Below are 13,898 nucleotides of genomic sequence, written 5' to 3'. Positions count from 1 at the left end.
GAAAGTCAAATAGATATCACCAATCGATTTCTTGGGTCAAAAAACATTAGTTTTAATACCCTACAAGCTTCCTTTGATTGAGCAAATATGAATTTATATTAGGAAAAGGTAAGATTTTCCCACGATCATATAAAAGGGCGTGGCCACAGACCTGGTGGACCAATAAATTTTTGTCTACCCAAATTTTTTTTGATCTATAGACCCCAATAAACCCAAATAACATCACAAACCTCGTATACTCAAAACATTGTGCGGCTTTTCAGTCAGATACTTAAGATTATTTACAGACTTTGGCGGTTTGGTTCCCTTTGCTTGACTTGAATAAAAAGCAAATCGTTTAAGTTTCTAGGAAATTTGTAGTTTATAGTTAAGTACTCGAAATACTTTTAGAATATTGACATACTGGTATATCCTAACATCCTGCTCGACATACGACCTTGTGACCGCTTCTAACGCCAGAGAGCATTCTAACTTTGCAGTTTGCTACTTCTCTATCTGCCCCCACCAAATATTAAGGGACAGGACATTCATATGATCTGTTTATCATCATGTCATAAGTGGTCACTAGTCTGCGGACTGGACCGCAGACTGGTCCGGCTTCTTGGATTCCGTAAATTGTTAAATGCTCCCTCATTCATAGAAGTGAGCACTTATAACACCATAACATTATAAATGTTTCAATAGCCATTCGTAATAGTTATTGTGCTCATTGACGACTCTTATTTCTGCAGAACAAGCGGTTGTTAGGATGGTTTGAGTTGCTGGACACGACACTCGGCCAGACTGATTACAGACCTTTCGTAACTCTCGACTGTAGGTAAGGTATTGTTTCTTCTCACTTCTTTTAACAATTAAATTGTAGCCAAGTTATTCATGCTCGAATCTGTATTGGTGTGTTTCTTAAAACTGATTATTTGGTTCAAGAAGAACATTCCTTTTATTTTCACCTAGTCTTATAGGAGTAGCTAAGGTCCATTGGATCTATGCGATCTCCTCGGTCGATTCAGCCAAATGATAGGAAACTTAATAGAGGGTTAAATGAGGAGGGGTACCTGTTAAAAGTTCAAGAAACTTCCTAGGATACCCCTTCAGTGCATTCTGTAAACATAGTACTATTAACTATTATTAACTATTGTTTATCAGTTTCTCTTTCGGCTGACTGATGCTTGCCTCGAATTATTTGTTATGTTATGTTCACTGAAATTCACATGCGAGATTCCGTGATAAATCAACGAATTTATAATCGATTTCCAAAAATTAAATTTAAGATTGAATAGATTGAAGTAACCAGATTCGATTGAAACATAATTTATTGCTGATCTACATTGAATGTTATTCACGAAGCTAATCTACTTTTAGGTAACTTATTGAATCCTTCACGCCACATGACGATCTCGAACGATTCGATTATGCACAGTAAAACTTTTTGTACTGAGCAGAAATTTAATTTAACCTCGGGTCATGTTATAAGTTATTTTCTGTACGGCTCTATATGTGCTTATTGGCTGTGTCTGGGAATGAAAACCTAGAATTTTACACTTGGTTGAAATTTACTTTTCAATTTATTTTCTAAGGATTATAACATGTAGCCGGGTCTGAACCGACATCATGTCAATTCCCTGGACAATATGAAGTTAAAAGTAAGCAGTAATCGTGTTTAGGGCCATTTAATGTGATATGCTGGGGTACAAGTATCACCCTTATCATCTTTCAAATCCAATAAAACGGGAGCCGGTCTCTTTAAGGGTTTGTTTTACTAAACTGTGCACCATGTTAGCTAGAATATCTCCGCTCAAGTCAGTTTCGTATTTCATATTCTTGAATTACGACCGATAAAAAACACTATATTTTCTGCTAAAGCTATTCTCATTGTGTTTTGACAACGTTCACCGGTAAAACTATTCGTTTCGGTTGTCTTGAATCACTTCATTCGTGCAGTAATTTGTAACACGCAGGTTACAAAAACATTTGTAACAAAGGTTTAAATTTCTGATTTGGTACTCGCGTTATATTCATAATGTAAAAATGATTAAAAATGCGTTTGATCTAATTGAAGATTATTATTCAAGCTATAAAATAGCCTTTTATCATATCGATCTCCTGTTTGCAATTATTTGTAATTGTATCTTGTAGGATATCACAGAGTAGCGAGGTAGGACATTTTGCTGAGATGCAACTTACATCCAACACTGAAACACTGGAAATACCTCGCCGGAAAGCAGTTATTGAACTCGTCAACTACACAAGGAGATATCTCATATCCATCGTCAACAAGTACAAGGTTAAATATTCAGGTCCATAAACTTTTTGATAATGTGATCCTTGCTAGGTTCTTCTCGTTATTTAGATATGAAATGCCAGCTAGTGAGTTGATTTAAAATCTTTTACCCATACTTCCTCAATTAAAGAGTTATCAGGTGATGTAAATTAACCTTTTCCTTAATGTTTATTTCAGATTTACTGCAAAAGTTTGAAAAGTTACCTCTCTTTGTCACACTACAACGCACTGTTCAACAAATTAGAACTTGTCATTCAAACACAGGTTATTTTTTGTAAACTTCTTTATCAAAACGAATTAGAAGCTAGAATGAATTAAAACGTTTGTAACATATAAAAACATTGTTGGACCGTTTCTCACTCTATTGCTGACTATTAAATAGCTAATGTGTTAAGTTTTGGAGATTATTGACGGTTTTGACTGCTGGCCATATCTCTAAACTGAACATTCCTCATTATCAGATCAATATGTTTGACTACATAAAGCACTGTTACAACGGCAGATACGCTCTAGGCTCTGTTCTTCGGAGTTGGATTCCAGAACTTGTTTGCGTGATAGAATACCAGAGACACAAGGTAATTAGTTATTACGTCTTACATCCTCAGTCCTCACTTCTTTCTTGTAGGAGATATTTGTGGACCTTACAGTTAGGTCGTATATTGTCAATAGATATTATGTTTTATACTTTGTACTTTAATGACTGCATCCCAGGATCACTGTCTCAGAATGCTGCAAGATCTAGAACAAAGTGAATGCCCTGACGTTATCGATATTATCAAGGTTTTTGTCTAAATAGCAATTGATTTTTATCACAAAGTAGCAGCACTATCCGTGTTACCATGCTAGTAATGTCGATGGTATCCAGTATTCACTGTAAGTATTGGAATTTCGAACACTGCATGATGCTTTCTCAGATTACAATTTGAACAGAAGAACCAATCTGTGTTATTTCAGGATAAGTTAAAGGAGTATTCAGCTCTGTTCTCAATGCCACTCACCTACATAAAGAATCTAGCTAGATTCATCAGGAATGTTCTCCACTACACACTGGAAAAACACCCAGATTACGCAAACATGACCTGGGTCAAACAATACGTTTACTGGTAAATACACAGACTTTTTGAAATAACAAACAAATTTATTGTTTATGCGGGGATGGTCATGGAGCACACTGACAGAGCAATATTTAAAGTGGGCAAAAGAGTAATCACCGCAATGAATTCCCGTGTGCAACTCTTTATTTATCTTTGCAGACATTGTCACTGTTATATTAAGTCGATCTTGGAAAAATGTTGATGGATAATACCGTTACATAGTTACATGCACGATTCTGTGTTGGGTGTTTGCGCCGAACTCTGCTAACAAATTATTCTTGAGCTGTGCAGCACTATTCTTACCCAATGATCTCTATTCCAGGCTAGAGGTACAGGTAGAATCTCCACAAAGAATCTCCCATAATCAGACTTTCAACCACAGCATCCAAGTTATTGACAGATCCTTCACTTTCTCTATGCCAGGTTACTTGTCATCCTATTCATTATTTCTATCTTCATCATGATAATCTGTATTACTCTTTAACTGTTTAAATGTGATCTGGTAACATTTAAATTATAACGAACCAGGGCATCAACATTTGACATATTCATTATCCATATCTTGTTGGCCTCATACCTTTTGACAGCTTCAGTGAGGATCCCCACCCTTTCTGTCTGTGGATGTCTTAAGTAATGACATGATAAGTTACATGAAGTAATTAACTTCACTTCAAAGAATTCTTTGAAGTGAGGTTAATTACTTCATGTTCAGTTTCAAATAGCCAATTGGTAAATGAAAATATCTCAGAAGATTACCACGAGGACGATTTTGTGGAATATGATTGGGAAGATTTAGGGGAAATCAGTTCACTTCCAGGTAAACATTTCATTTATTTTCTAATACAAGTTTTTTCAAAATCCTAAAGATCAAAAAGTGAAAAACTGTGATTAGTGCACAAAAGGATCTAAAAAGACCTGGTGTCTTCACTTTAAGTAGGTCTTTCCGGCAACTAGAGTTTACGTGTAATGGATCGCATGGTTTGTGGTAAGTAACAGGCCACTTCAACCAATTATCTTGTTCTTCAGTCTGTAGATGCTGTTCGGCTTCTGTAATACAGATAACAGTAAGACTTAATAATATGTGTAAAGATATATTAGTCTGTAGCTCCTCTTTTAAGCCCCTTGGATAGAACACTGGGATTTTAGAACTGTGATTTAAGGAGTACAGTAAAAGCAAGATTTACCGCGCTCCAATTTACCGAAAACCCCGATTTATCGTGACTATTTCCCGTGGTAAATAAGTGTTTTACTGTATAAGGTCACATCTTCACTGCTTGCTTCCCGTTGTTAGCTTTTCAATTTGCTCAAAGAAAAATAAAGACTTTTACGGGTCCTGAGAACTACACTTTACCTTGGTTGTTTGAACTACACACTTTGGTAAGCAGTACGCACATCATAGAGTTGATGGTTGGAAGGGGGTTGGTTATCAACACTCGTAAACCGTGACTTCAGTAGCGATATGCAATCAGTCGGATAAGCCAGAAACGTTAAGCTATAAGGAATGATTGAGTTGTTCATCGCTCTTTGTTTTGGTCGCGGTGGATTTGTGGCCTCATGGCCTGGAAAGATCGAATGTGTTTCCTTATACAGCTGATTGCTCCTGCCTCCTTCATGAATTAATCTACAGCTGATATTTGAAACCGTACCAATGTTTCATGAACACCCTGTTGAGTGTTGTGCGAGCTTAACCTGAGTATGATAGCTTAAATCTATTGCTCCGACCACTCCCAACTTCCAGTTCCAAGAGTGTATTATTGCCCCTTATATTAAGTAGTTAAGCCCATTTATTACTCAACTGGCAAGGTTAACAATTAGATAACTTATTCCTACACCTCACTTATAACCACTATTCCATCTTTAACAGTGTTTTAAGCTGACTAATATCATACACCTCCATATAACTACTGATTCTTCGTGGTCGAGCTGCAGGAGTCACTTCCGATTCAAGCAATCTCGCGATATGATGGATATGACTCCTTGCATAAAGTTGCTAACTGTATTGTGTAGAGAGCAATAGTATCACGACCCTTGCTTCGTATGAAAAATTGAATTTTTAATCAAATGACATTAAATTAAAAAACTAAACGACATTATACCCCAAGAAGACATTTCATTGCTGTATGACTCATTATTAATTTCCTGGAGCAAGGTGCTATCATTTTATGGTCCCATCTTTGAATGACAGCAATTGCCATTGTCGAAAAAATGAGGGACACGAGAAAATTAATTTCTTCTCGGTTCACTAATTTAGTGCTGTCTGGAGTATCACCCCATCATTGCTGCATTATACCAAAGAAGGAGACTGCATTTCAAAAGAATATCGGTCTCTTGGTCATTACACGCACTGTCCCCTGTGCTCACGAGCTTTTGCGAGGTTGTATCTTGGTTGTATAATGTATATTATTATAGTTAAGATATTTGTTCCTTTGTTCCTTGTAACTTTGTTCCTTGTATCTTTGTTCCTTGTATCTTTGTCGTATCTTTCTTTCTTTTTTTCTTAGTCGAGTATCTTTGTCACGATATTTTGCGATTAATATTATTCCAATATTCGTGATTTTTATTTAGCTTTTCTACCAATTTTGACGATTAAGGTGCTACTGTTTCGTGTTGACCTCCAAAAACAAAACATTTTTAATTTCCAATCTCGAATCACTTTGTAGTACATCCTCGCGGAACACTTCCAGACAACATCCCGGACCTTGGACCTTGGTTAACCATTCGTTTAAGAGCCAGCACAATTACAAGCAAGTGTCAGATATTTTCCACCGCGTCACTAAACTGATCCATCTGGAAATATTAATATGGTATGACAGTAAATGTGAGGGTTCGTAATAGGACAGTTTCCACTGCTCAGATTCCACTGTTCAGTTTCCAAAGCTCATTTCAGTAATATAAGATTTGGAGGTCGTTTCATCGCGCCCTATCAAGACTGTAGACTCAGTCAAAAATACCAAATACATGCCTTGGTTGTGTTGAATTGTGTATGCCTTGCTCTCTATTGACCAGAACATTCTGAATTACCTATGGAATACTAATTGTATATTCAGTATCCGGATAGGAACACTGTTTATTCGTTGAATTTTTGGTATGGTAAGTCAAGCATCCGAAATGTTGAACAATCAAGTATATACTACTTAGTACTTTTCACTAAGAAGTTTCTTTTGAACGCTTAAAACTAATGTAATTGTTGAAGAGTGTTTAGTTAGTAACTTCCTCTCAACCCTTTAATATAAAGATTCTTCTTTCATCAGTAAACAAGATACTATCGAACCAATCATCAATCAACTGATAATACTGATTACAGTTGCTAAGTGTAATAGCAATATCCTGCACGCTATTTAAGACTATTTAAGACTATTTAAGACTATTTAAGACTATTTAAGACTATTTAAGACTGACGAGTCAGAAAAAGTTTAAATACATTATTTAGAGTGTCCAGCGAGTTAGATCCTCTCCAGCTATGTCATTAGCCCTACTAATATGCTTCTACTGTCGATAAGTCAGCTACTTTCTAACTTTCGTCAATCAACTGACGATCGTTTAGTTCTTGAGAATGCACTTTGATTACTTAGTATTGAGCTAACGGGACAGTGTTACCAATCCTCTGATCACTTTCAGATTGATAAGGTGCAAACTGCAAACATATCCACTGTTTCTAAATACAGCTCTATTCATCATATCATATCGTGGATAACAGGCATTGCAAAGTAGGGTGAAGTATTACCATAACATTTAATGTGCCTGGATTTATAAGATTTGATTCATTTCTGTAAGCCGGTGTTTCCATTGACCGTCAAATTCGTATTTTCCTCGGGGAGCCTGTAGAGTGTAGGCTGTAGATGGTGGATATACTGAATTATGGGCTGCAGTCTGCACAATATTCGTTGAGTAACCGGGAGTAACCGGTTTAATGTTTAATGTTTTAATGTTGCAAAAGAAGGCCCCCCCCCCCCAAAGAAGTCTGCGTACATGGCTTGGGTTAATTTTAGTGCGATCTTGTGCGTTGTTGTTGGCTAAAAGCTTGGTCATGTTTTTAAAAATCGTACATCTATTTGGCCGTATACGGGGGGGGGGGGGGGGGGGGGGTCAGGTACTAAGGTCTGTGCGTGATGGTACTAACTGTTGAGAAATCACGGTACTAACTGAGTCTTGGTATATAAAATAAGATACCCACCCATAAATCGCTTTAAACAGCTCATTAAACATTGGGAAATGGGGAAAAAACCCAAAAAAAACCCAAAAAACCCATTCCCAAAATTGAAATTTGAGGTAAAATGGGTTTTTTGGGGTTGGAGACCTCCCTTAGTACTATGTGCTAACTGTTTTTCTGGGAAATGTACCATGTACTAACTGTGTTTTGGAAGAAAATATGACCCGCCCCCCAACGTCACGTACGGTACTAAGTGTATGATCCCCCCCGGCCCCCCCCCCCCCCCTGAATAATTAGGACACTCATGACACGCCACTTCTTGGGTGGGAGGATATTAAATACGAGTGGGTGTAGTTGTCAAAAAATTAATTATTTTGTATACAACGTAGGTGGTTTAAGACGTCAAAATTAATGCTTATACATATACTAAACGTATTCACTCACCTTCCTTTTGCAGGTGTTTAATATAAATATGTTCTTGATATAAGTGAGTAAGTGGGATAAGTATTGCAAGAAAGTGAGCCAGATAAATAATTTCCCCCGCATTTTTCAACAGAATCATTCAGAACTTCCCCATATTTATGGAGGATTTCACCCGTTTTTAATATGACTGATTTTATCGTCTTTTTGACGTTTTGCTAGTTTAAATATATTACGATTTCAGACTTCCACCACCATTACATAACGTAATTTTCAAGCACCTTATTAAGCTTTATTATCCAATGCTGTCAATCTGATATCGAATAAATGACCGTTTGCAACCCGAATGACAGGACAGTGCTGCAAACGCCTTACCGCGCCACCACTCCCATTTGCGTCAGTCTTGCATTATCCCATCCATATTTGGTACAAATACCTTGAGATTTTGAACCATGCTTAATCGCCCATGTTTAAAAAATCACTGGATCTTTATATATATATACCTAAGAAATTCATTAACATTAATGTTCATTGAATTTTGCGCATAGTTTTACAAGTTGCAGGAGATAATAAGCCTCTGGTGTCTTGTAGATTTCTCTTGTAGATTTCTTTTATATTATCAATAGCATTTGCTTCTGCGTCCAAGCATAACCAGTCGATTTTCTTGATCCAAGTTTTTGTTCATATATTGAATAATATTTTGTTGGAATGATTTTGAATATTAGTCTACGGATTTAATAGTTTCGCTCTTAATATCTAACATTAAATTATTGTACTAAAGATTCCAATGCTAATTTGAAATCTCAACAATAACACGTTTAACTTCAACACACTGAAGTAAAGAATAAAGCCACATTTACATATAGTTACTATAGTAACTATAGTTAAGTAAGTTACTATAGTTACTATAGTTACTATAGTTACTATAGTTACTATAGTTACTATAGTTACTATACCGCGGGGGCCTCATTAATGGTGGAAATGTGGCTGATGTTTGAAGTAATTCTGCTATCAAGTTTAGTCTCATTATCGCCTGGTCCAAGGTTGATGTTGTTAGTTGCTACCTATATAGGACAAGATGTTTCAATAATTATTATAATAAAATAACATCTGTTGTCCCTCTTTATATGTGCTAGTCACTGTCCCTTTGTCATATGATCACTAGCTAGAAGTTGACCTTGTTTGTTACCATGGAAAATTGATAACTATATCAGTAATACTAGTAACATAGTTGTCAGTTGTTAATTAATTTACGTTCACTATGCGAACCTTGAACCGTTTATGGGAGACTATTGACCAAGGTTCTGGTAATTTGTTCACTTTTCTGTGTGATTCCCACTGTACTCAGTTCCTCCGCTCTCTTTATTTCCTTTATTATAACATTATCATGACACTTCTGAGGCTAATCCTTTAGTCGTTCTATGACTCCATAGTCTTTTATTGTAAACTTCGCCATTTTGCTCTTCCTTGCTTGTTTGTTCTAGTTGTTTTCATCTCCTTGACACACCCATAATCCTTAAAGCTGACCATGAAGTTGAGGAAGAGGCTTCTCAGAAGATTTAGATCTTATCAGCTTGTTGGAAATGATGACAAACGTGCATCCTCAAGGGCTTTACTACGATGGTGCTCCTGTTTTTGTGCCCAAGGTTTATTGAACTCACAGTTGTAATACCTAATTTCATCTGGTACCATTTAATTGGCTGAGAAGTTTTACCTCAAATTATTTAATCCACTGGGTTTTATTCCTGCTTCACCAGACGTTACGTATATGCAATATGCGTCTCTTTTGGCTAATTGCATGAAAATTCGGTTGAAAGAAGGGTTAAGAAATACCATATTTAGTTAATGTAAGCTAAATATTTTTCTCTATGTCTAGGTTCACTTTTAAAGTAATTATTTTAGTGGGAGAGAGTTCAATAATTTTATTATATGGCCAGGTAGCGCAATTGGTTAGAACGCCAGCTTTACAATCGTGAGGTTGTGAGTTCGAATCCCACTGTCTGCCTGGTCGGGGGGTGAGCGTCGTTGACGTTTAGCTAAGGATCCTGAGTGGTCTATGCAGAAATCGGGTGTGAGGGTTAAATAAGGAGCTGCACATTGCAGCCAAGTCTCGGGCGAAGAAAGTATGGTACACACTACCTTAACCGTCACTGGCCAAATAAATCCTTCGGCTTCCTGTAATTGGCTGGTTGCACTTGTGTAACAATGTGGCTGTTGGAATACACCGAAGTAAAATAAGTGTCTTGATTTTAAAAAATTGACCAAACCAATCTTTCATTGGACCGAGGAGAACAAGAACAAATTTTCTTGTCCTATTTTCTGGTCTTAACTCGGTGTAATCTGAAATTTTCACCGCTTCTAATCTGATTTAATTTCAGACAGTCCGGATTACTCAGACCCTCCTAGTGAGCAAGAACACGAAGGTAAGTTGCTTTAAACTTTAAATGTTATAGCTTATTCAACAGTATTAAAATCTGTATTGATCAACAGCGGCTATTATTATATATTAATTAACTCTGAGAAGTTGTTGTTATAATATAAATAATGCAGTAAGTATAGGGCGCTCCTAATAAATCAGATTCCTTTAGGAAAAAATACACTCAAAAATATGACATATTTTCTATACAAATGAGCACAGATTTGATTGGGATATTTTCTACAGAAACGCCGGATATGATGGTTGCTGAAGGTATTAGTCACAGTGCTGTTAGCCAAGAAGGAATGCCAGTGGTAGTCGAAGAAGAAGAAGGAGATGTAGAGTTCGAGTGGCCGGTGGTACCGCCCGATGAACTGGAGATAGACGATGAAGTTCTCCTTACCAACCAGGTGCGATACTTGTTAACAATCTTTGTTAACAACATGTGCCATTTCCGATTTAAAAAAATTCTGATTAATTTATTTTATTAACTATTAAGAAAATATGAAAAAATAAATAAAAAGGAGTAGTCATGTTATTGGGGAACTTCAAACTCTTGACATGTTGTATTTTCAAACTAAATTTCAAAATTGTTCAACAATTTCAAAATTCAGAATTAAACTAGAATCATTTGTTAAGTATCAAAATTGAAATATGCGTCCTCAGAGGACTGCCTCACTGGCAAAGACCTTGGACCAGGTTATCGAAGTGTTCTCGTCGGTCTCTAAGAAGAAAACCACAGGTGCCTTACCCCTTCCAGATAGTTCTAACTGGAAAACAATCCAGAAACTTGTTCTTCCTTCAGGTACTAAAATCTCTATATAAAGTATAATACCGACTTTATAATTTGCAAATTGCTGATTAATCAAAATTATAAAGATGAAGATTATCGAGTGCGGTGCAGGGCTGCAGCATCCCACTTCCATTATTCCATATAAGGATTCAGCGAGAAATAAACGGAATGATTATTAAATTTTATCACAGAAAATTTTTAATATTGACCAAACCACCCCACACCCATAATTAGAGTCAACTTCTACTGACGTCACTAATGACGTCACTAAACGTTCCTTCCTCCACAGATCAGTTAGAAGACGGCGGCTCGACCTGTGAAGACAAACTGATCCCCTCAGACTGCTCAGATGAAGAGGGATTGGACGAGGACGAGGAGGGTCTACATATCTCAATCAACCAGACTGAACCTTACTATTATCAAACTAATCCAGAATGTATTGCTGATAAGAGACCAAGCAAGGTTGGTATTTAATTTTAACATTGCAGACGGTTATCCGGGACAGAAATGGTAAATGCATTTTTTGAACTTCAGTTGATTTATGGAAATCGCAAATGACAGTTAATGCATTCGAATGCCCTGTTCCTAATTCCTTATCAAAACATTAACCAAAACACCCTCAGGAGAGTTTGAACGACTCAGCTGTAGGATCAATAATAGAGTTTGATGTTGACGAGGTTCCAGCAATAATACCCTTGGATCACTCACCCAAGGGGCATCACACCTTCAGCTACAATCACCTTAAATCTTCGAACAGCGGGAAATCTTCACCTTCCTCCAAACGATCTAACGACTCCATAAACAATCAGAGATCACAGTTAAACTCTCGTTCAGACCTCGAAAACTCGTTAGTAGTAAACGGAGCTAACAATCTTCTAACTCCTTTAAACTCTAGACGACTCGGTTCCCAAAAACGGTCCAAGTCCACCGTGGTGAGGGGAGGGACCAGCCACCACACGCCTGATCTTAGTATCAGGAGGATTTACGCGGTTAAGTCATTGAATGATATCGTGTTTTCTGAGGATGAATATGATTTTGCTGCGGTGTGATGGTAGTTGTCATCCAGCTGAGTGTTTTTATCAAAATTAAGGCCTTTTTCAGTATTTTGTTCATTGAATTTCATAGGTATTGGAATTCTTGTATGCTATAGTATGCTGTTAGAGTTTCAGTGGCGCATTAGATAGTATGCTTTGTATGTTTTTATGGGACCTTCTAAATTGTGAACAAATGTTATCAGAAGGTGTATATTTCATTATTGAGGTGTTGAATGTTGATTTAAAGTGGCAAAAAGATGATCATGGTTAAGTGCTCAAACTCGTCTAATTGCAGATTTGGGTAAACTGGCTAAGATTCGACTAAAAGTAATGATAACATGCTTTTTAATTTAGAGACTTGCTTTTAACATTAAATGTTCTTTATAATCAAACATTACAACTTTTTGACCGGTGAATATCAATAAAAACTTAGTAAACTGCATCCAAAATGTGTGTGTGTTTTTTTACAGTTTGATTGCAATAACATAATAGTTGTGAATAAATAAATGAAAAAGAATGCGTTATTTTCTATTTGAACATGTTTTCGGTTTCCCTCTGTACAATAAATTATTATGAAGTTTGAAAAGATGTTTAGAGTGAATGAAACCCAGGAAAAGTTACCGGCTGGTGGTGGTACTAGAGTTGGTTTAATTTAAACAGACGGCTCGACCTCGCGCGCGACAACAAGCATGTGATTTGCACGCGTGGCGTATTCCAATGTTCAAGCAGCTACCACGTGACACAATTCAGCCAACCAGAGTACAGGAATCCGCAAAGTTAAAGTTGCAAACTTTTGATCGGCCCGAAAGGGGACTTTTCTGGAGATTTTGAGATAACTCAACAATTACGTTGTCTTGAATTTTCCTCCTGGAGAGGTAACGTTACTTTTAAAAGATGAACATGTTACAAAAAACCGGAAGTCTCCAACTCTTTTACTTTCAAAGTTAAGCCCCATCCGGTCAGGGTTCCTGGGTGCAGCTGGCTGACGCTGAGTAGGGTGTTTTGGCCGTTCTAACTTAAGACTTTTAAGAATTAAAGCAGCCGTATTGATCTTCCAAACCTACAACTTTCAAGGGCTAGAATTCGCTGTATTTTGCCGTTAAAACACAACTTGTACTGTTTCACTTCACGATTGGGCCGTAATTCAAAAGCAAATTGGCAAGAAGTGGTGCTCACGGTCTCACTTAACGTCACTTATCGCTCAGTTAAGAGCGACCATGGTCTTAAGCGACAAACAGCCTGCAGGCATATGATCCGAATACGAAATATCCTTGTGTTCGGCATTTAGTAGCCCTAATTGGTTGATCGAAGAACCCAGGAAAAGTTACCGGCTGGTGGTGGTACTAGAGTTGGTTTAATTTAAACAGACGGCTCGACCTCGCGCGCGACAACAAGCATGTGATTTGCACGCGTGGCGTATTCCAATGTTCAAGCAGCTACCACGTGACACAATTCAGCCAACCAGAGTACAGGAATCCGCAAAGTTAAAGTTGCAAACTTTTGATCGGCCCGAAAGGGGACTTTTCTGGAGATTTTGAGATAACTCAACAATTACGTTGTCTTGAATTTTCCTCCTGGAGAGGTAACGTTACTTTTAAAAGATGAACATGTTACAAAAAACCGGAAGTCTCCAACTCTTTTACTTTCAAAGTTAAGCCCCATCCGGTCAGGGTTCCTGGGAATTTGTAATACATGTATTTAATTCAATAAATC

At 37.2% G+C, this 13,898-nt stretch overlaps 2 protein-coding genes across 3 annotated transcripts in view; one reads left to right on the top strand and one right to left on the bottom strand.

Moving 5' to 3' along the window:
- LOC134826619 (ubiquitin conjugation factor E4 A-like) overlaps positions 1 to 9,662 on the bottom strand; it is a 101,940-nt gene extending 92,278 nt beyond the window's left edge. The window contains exon 1 of the mRNA XM_063839073.1: positions 9,657 to 9,662. The gene's annotated coding sequence lies outside the window, so the exon portion shown is untranslated. The remainder of the gene's footprint in view (positions 1 to 9,656) is intronic.
- Positions 1 to 13,898, top strand: part of LOC134826621 (uncharacterized) — a 20,337-nt gene extending 6,439 nt beyond the window's left edge. The window contains exons 8-21 of one of the 2 annotated variants that reach the window (XM_063839077.1): positions 732 to 817; positions 2,134 to 2,281; positions 2,456 to 2,542; positions 2,740 to 2,853; positions 2,990 to 3,058; positions 3,233 to 3,381; positions 3,695 to 3,795; positions 4,124 to 4,189; positions 10,321 to 10,365; positions 10,605 to 10,768; positions 11,025 to 11,163; positions 11,441 to 11,613; positions 11,775 to 12,781; positions 13,856 to 13,898. In XM_063839077.1, the coding sequence (XP_063695147.1) occupies positions 732 to 817; positions 2,134 to 2,281; positions 2,456 to 2,542; positions 2,740 to 2,853; positions 2,990 to 3,058; positions 3,233 to 3,381; positions 3,695 to 3,795; positions 4,124 to 4,189; positions 10,321 to 10,365; positions 10,605 to 10,768; positions 11,025 to 11,163; positions 11,441 to 11,613; positions 11,775 to 12,200 (1,767 nt within the window). In that variant the 3' untranslated portion in view covers positions 12,201 to 12,781; positions 13,856 to 13,898. Of the gene's footprint in view, positions 1 to 731; positions 818 to 2,133; positions 2,282 to 2,455; positions 2,543 to 2,739; positions 2,854 to 2,989; positions 3,059 to 3,232; positions 3,382 to 3,694; positions 3,796 to 4,120; positions 4,190 to 10,320; positions 10,366 to 10,604; positions 10,769 to 11,024; positions 11,164 to 11,440; positions 11,614 to 11,774; positions 12,782 to 13,855 lie in introns of both variants that reach the window. The other variant, XM_063839076.1, reaches the window with a different exon arrangement.

The sequence above is a fragment of the Bolinopsis microptera genome, chromosome 2, assembly GCF_026151205.1.
Source record: "Bolinopsis microptera isolate Bmic1 chromosome 2, MBARI_Bmic_1.0, whole genome shotgun sequence".
In the NCBI taxonomy this organism is placed as follows: domain Eukaryota; kingdom Metazoa; phylum Ctenophora; class Tentaculata; order Lobata; family Bolinopsidae; genus Bolinopsis; species Bolinopsis microptera.
The sequence above is the reverse complement of the archived record's forward strand: the minus strand, read 5'-3'. Positions and strand labels throughout refer to the sequence as shown.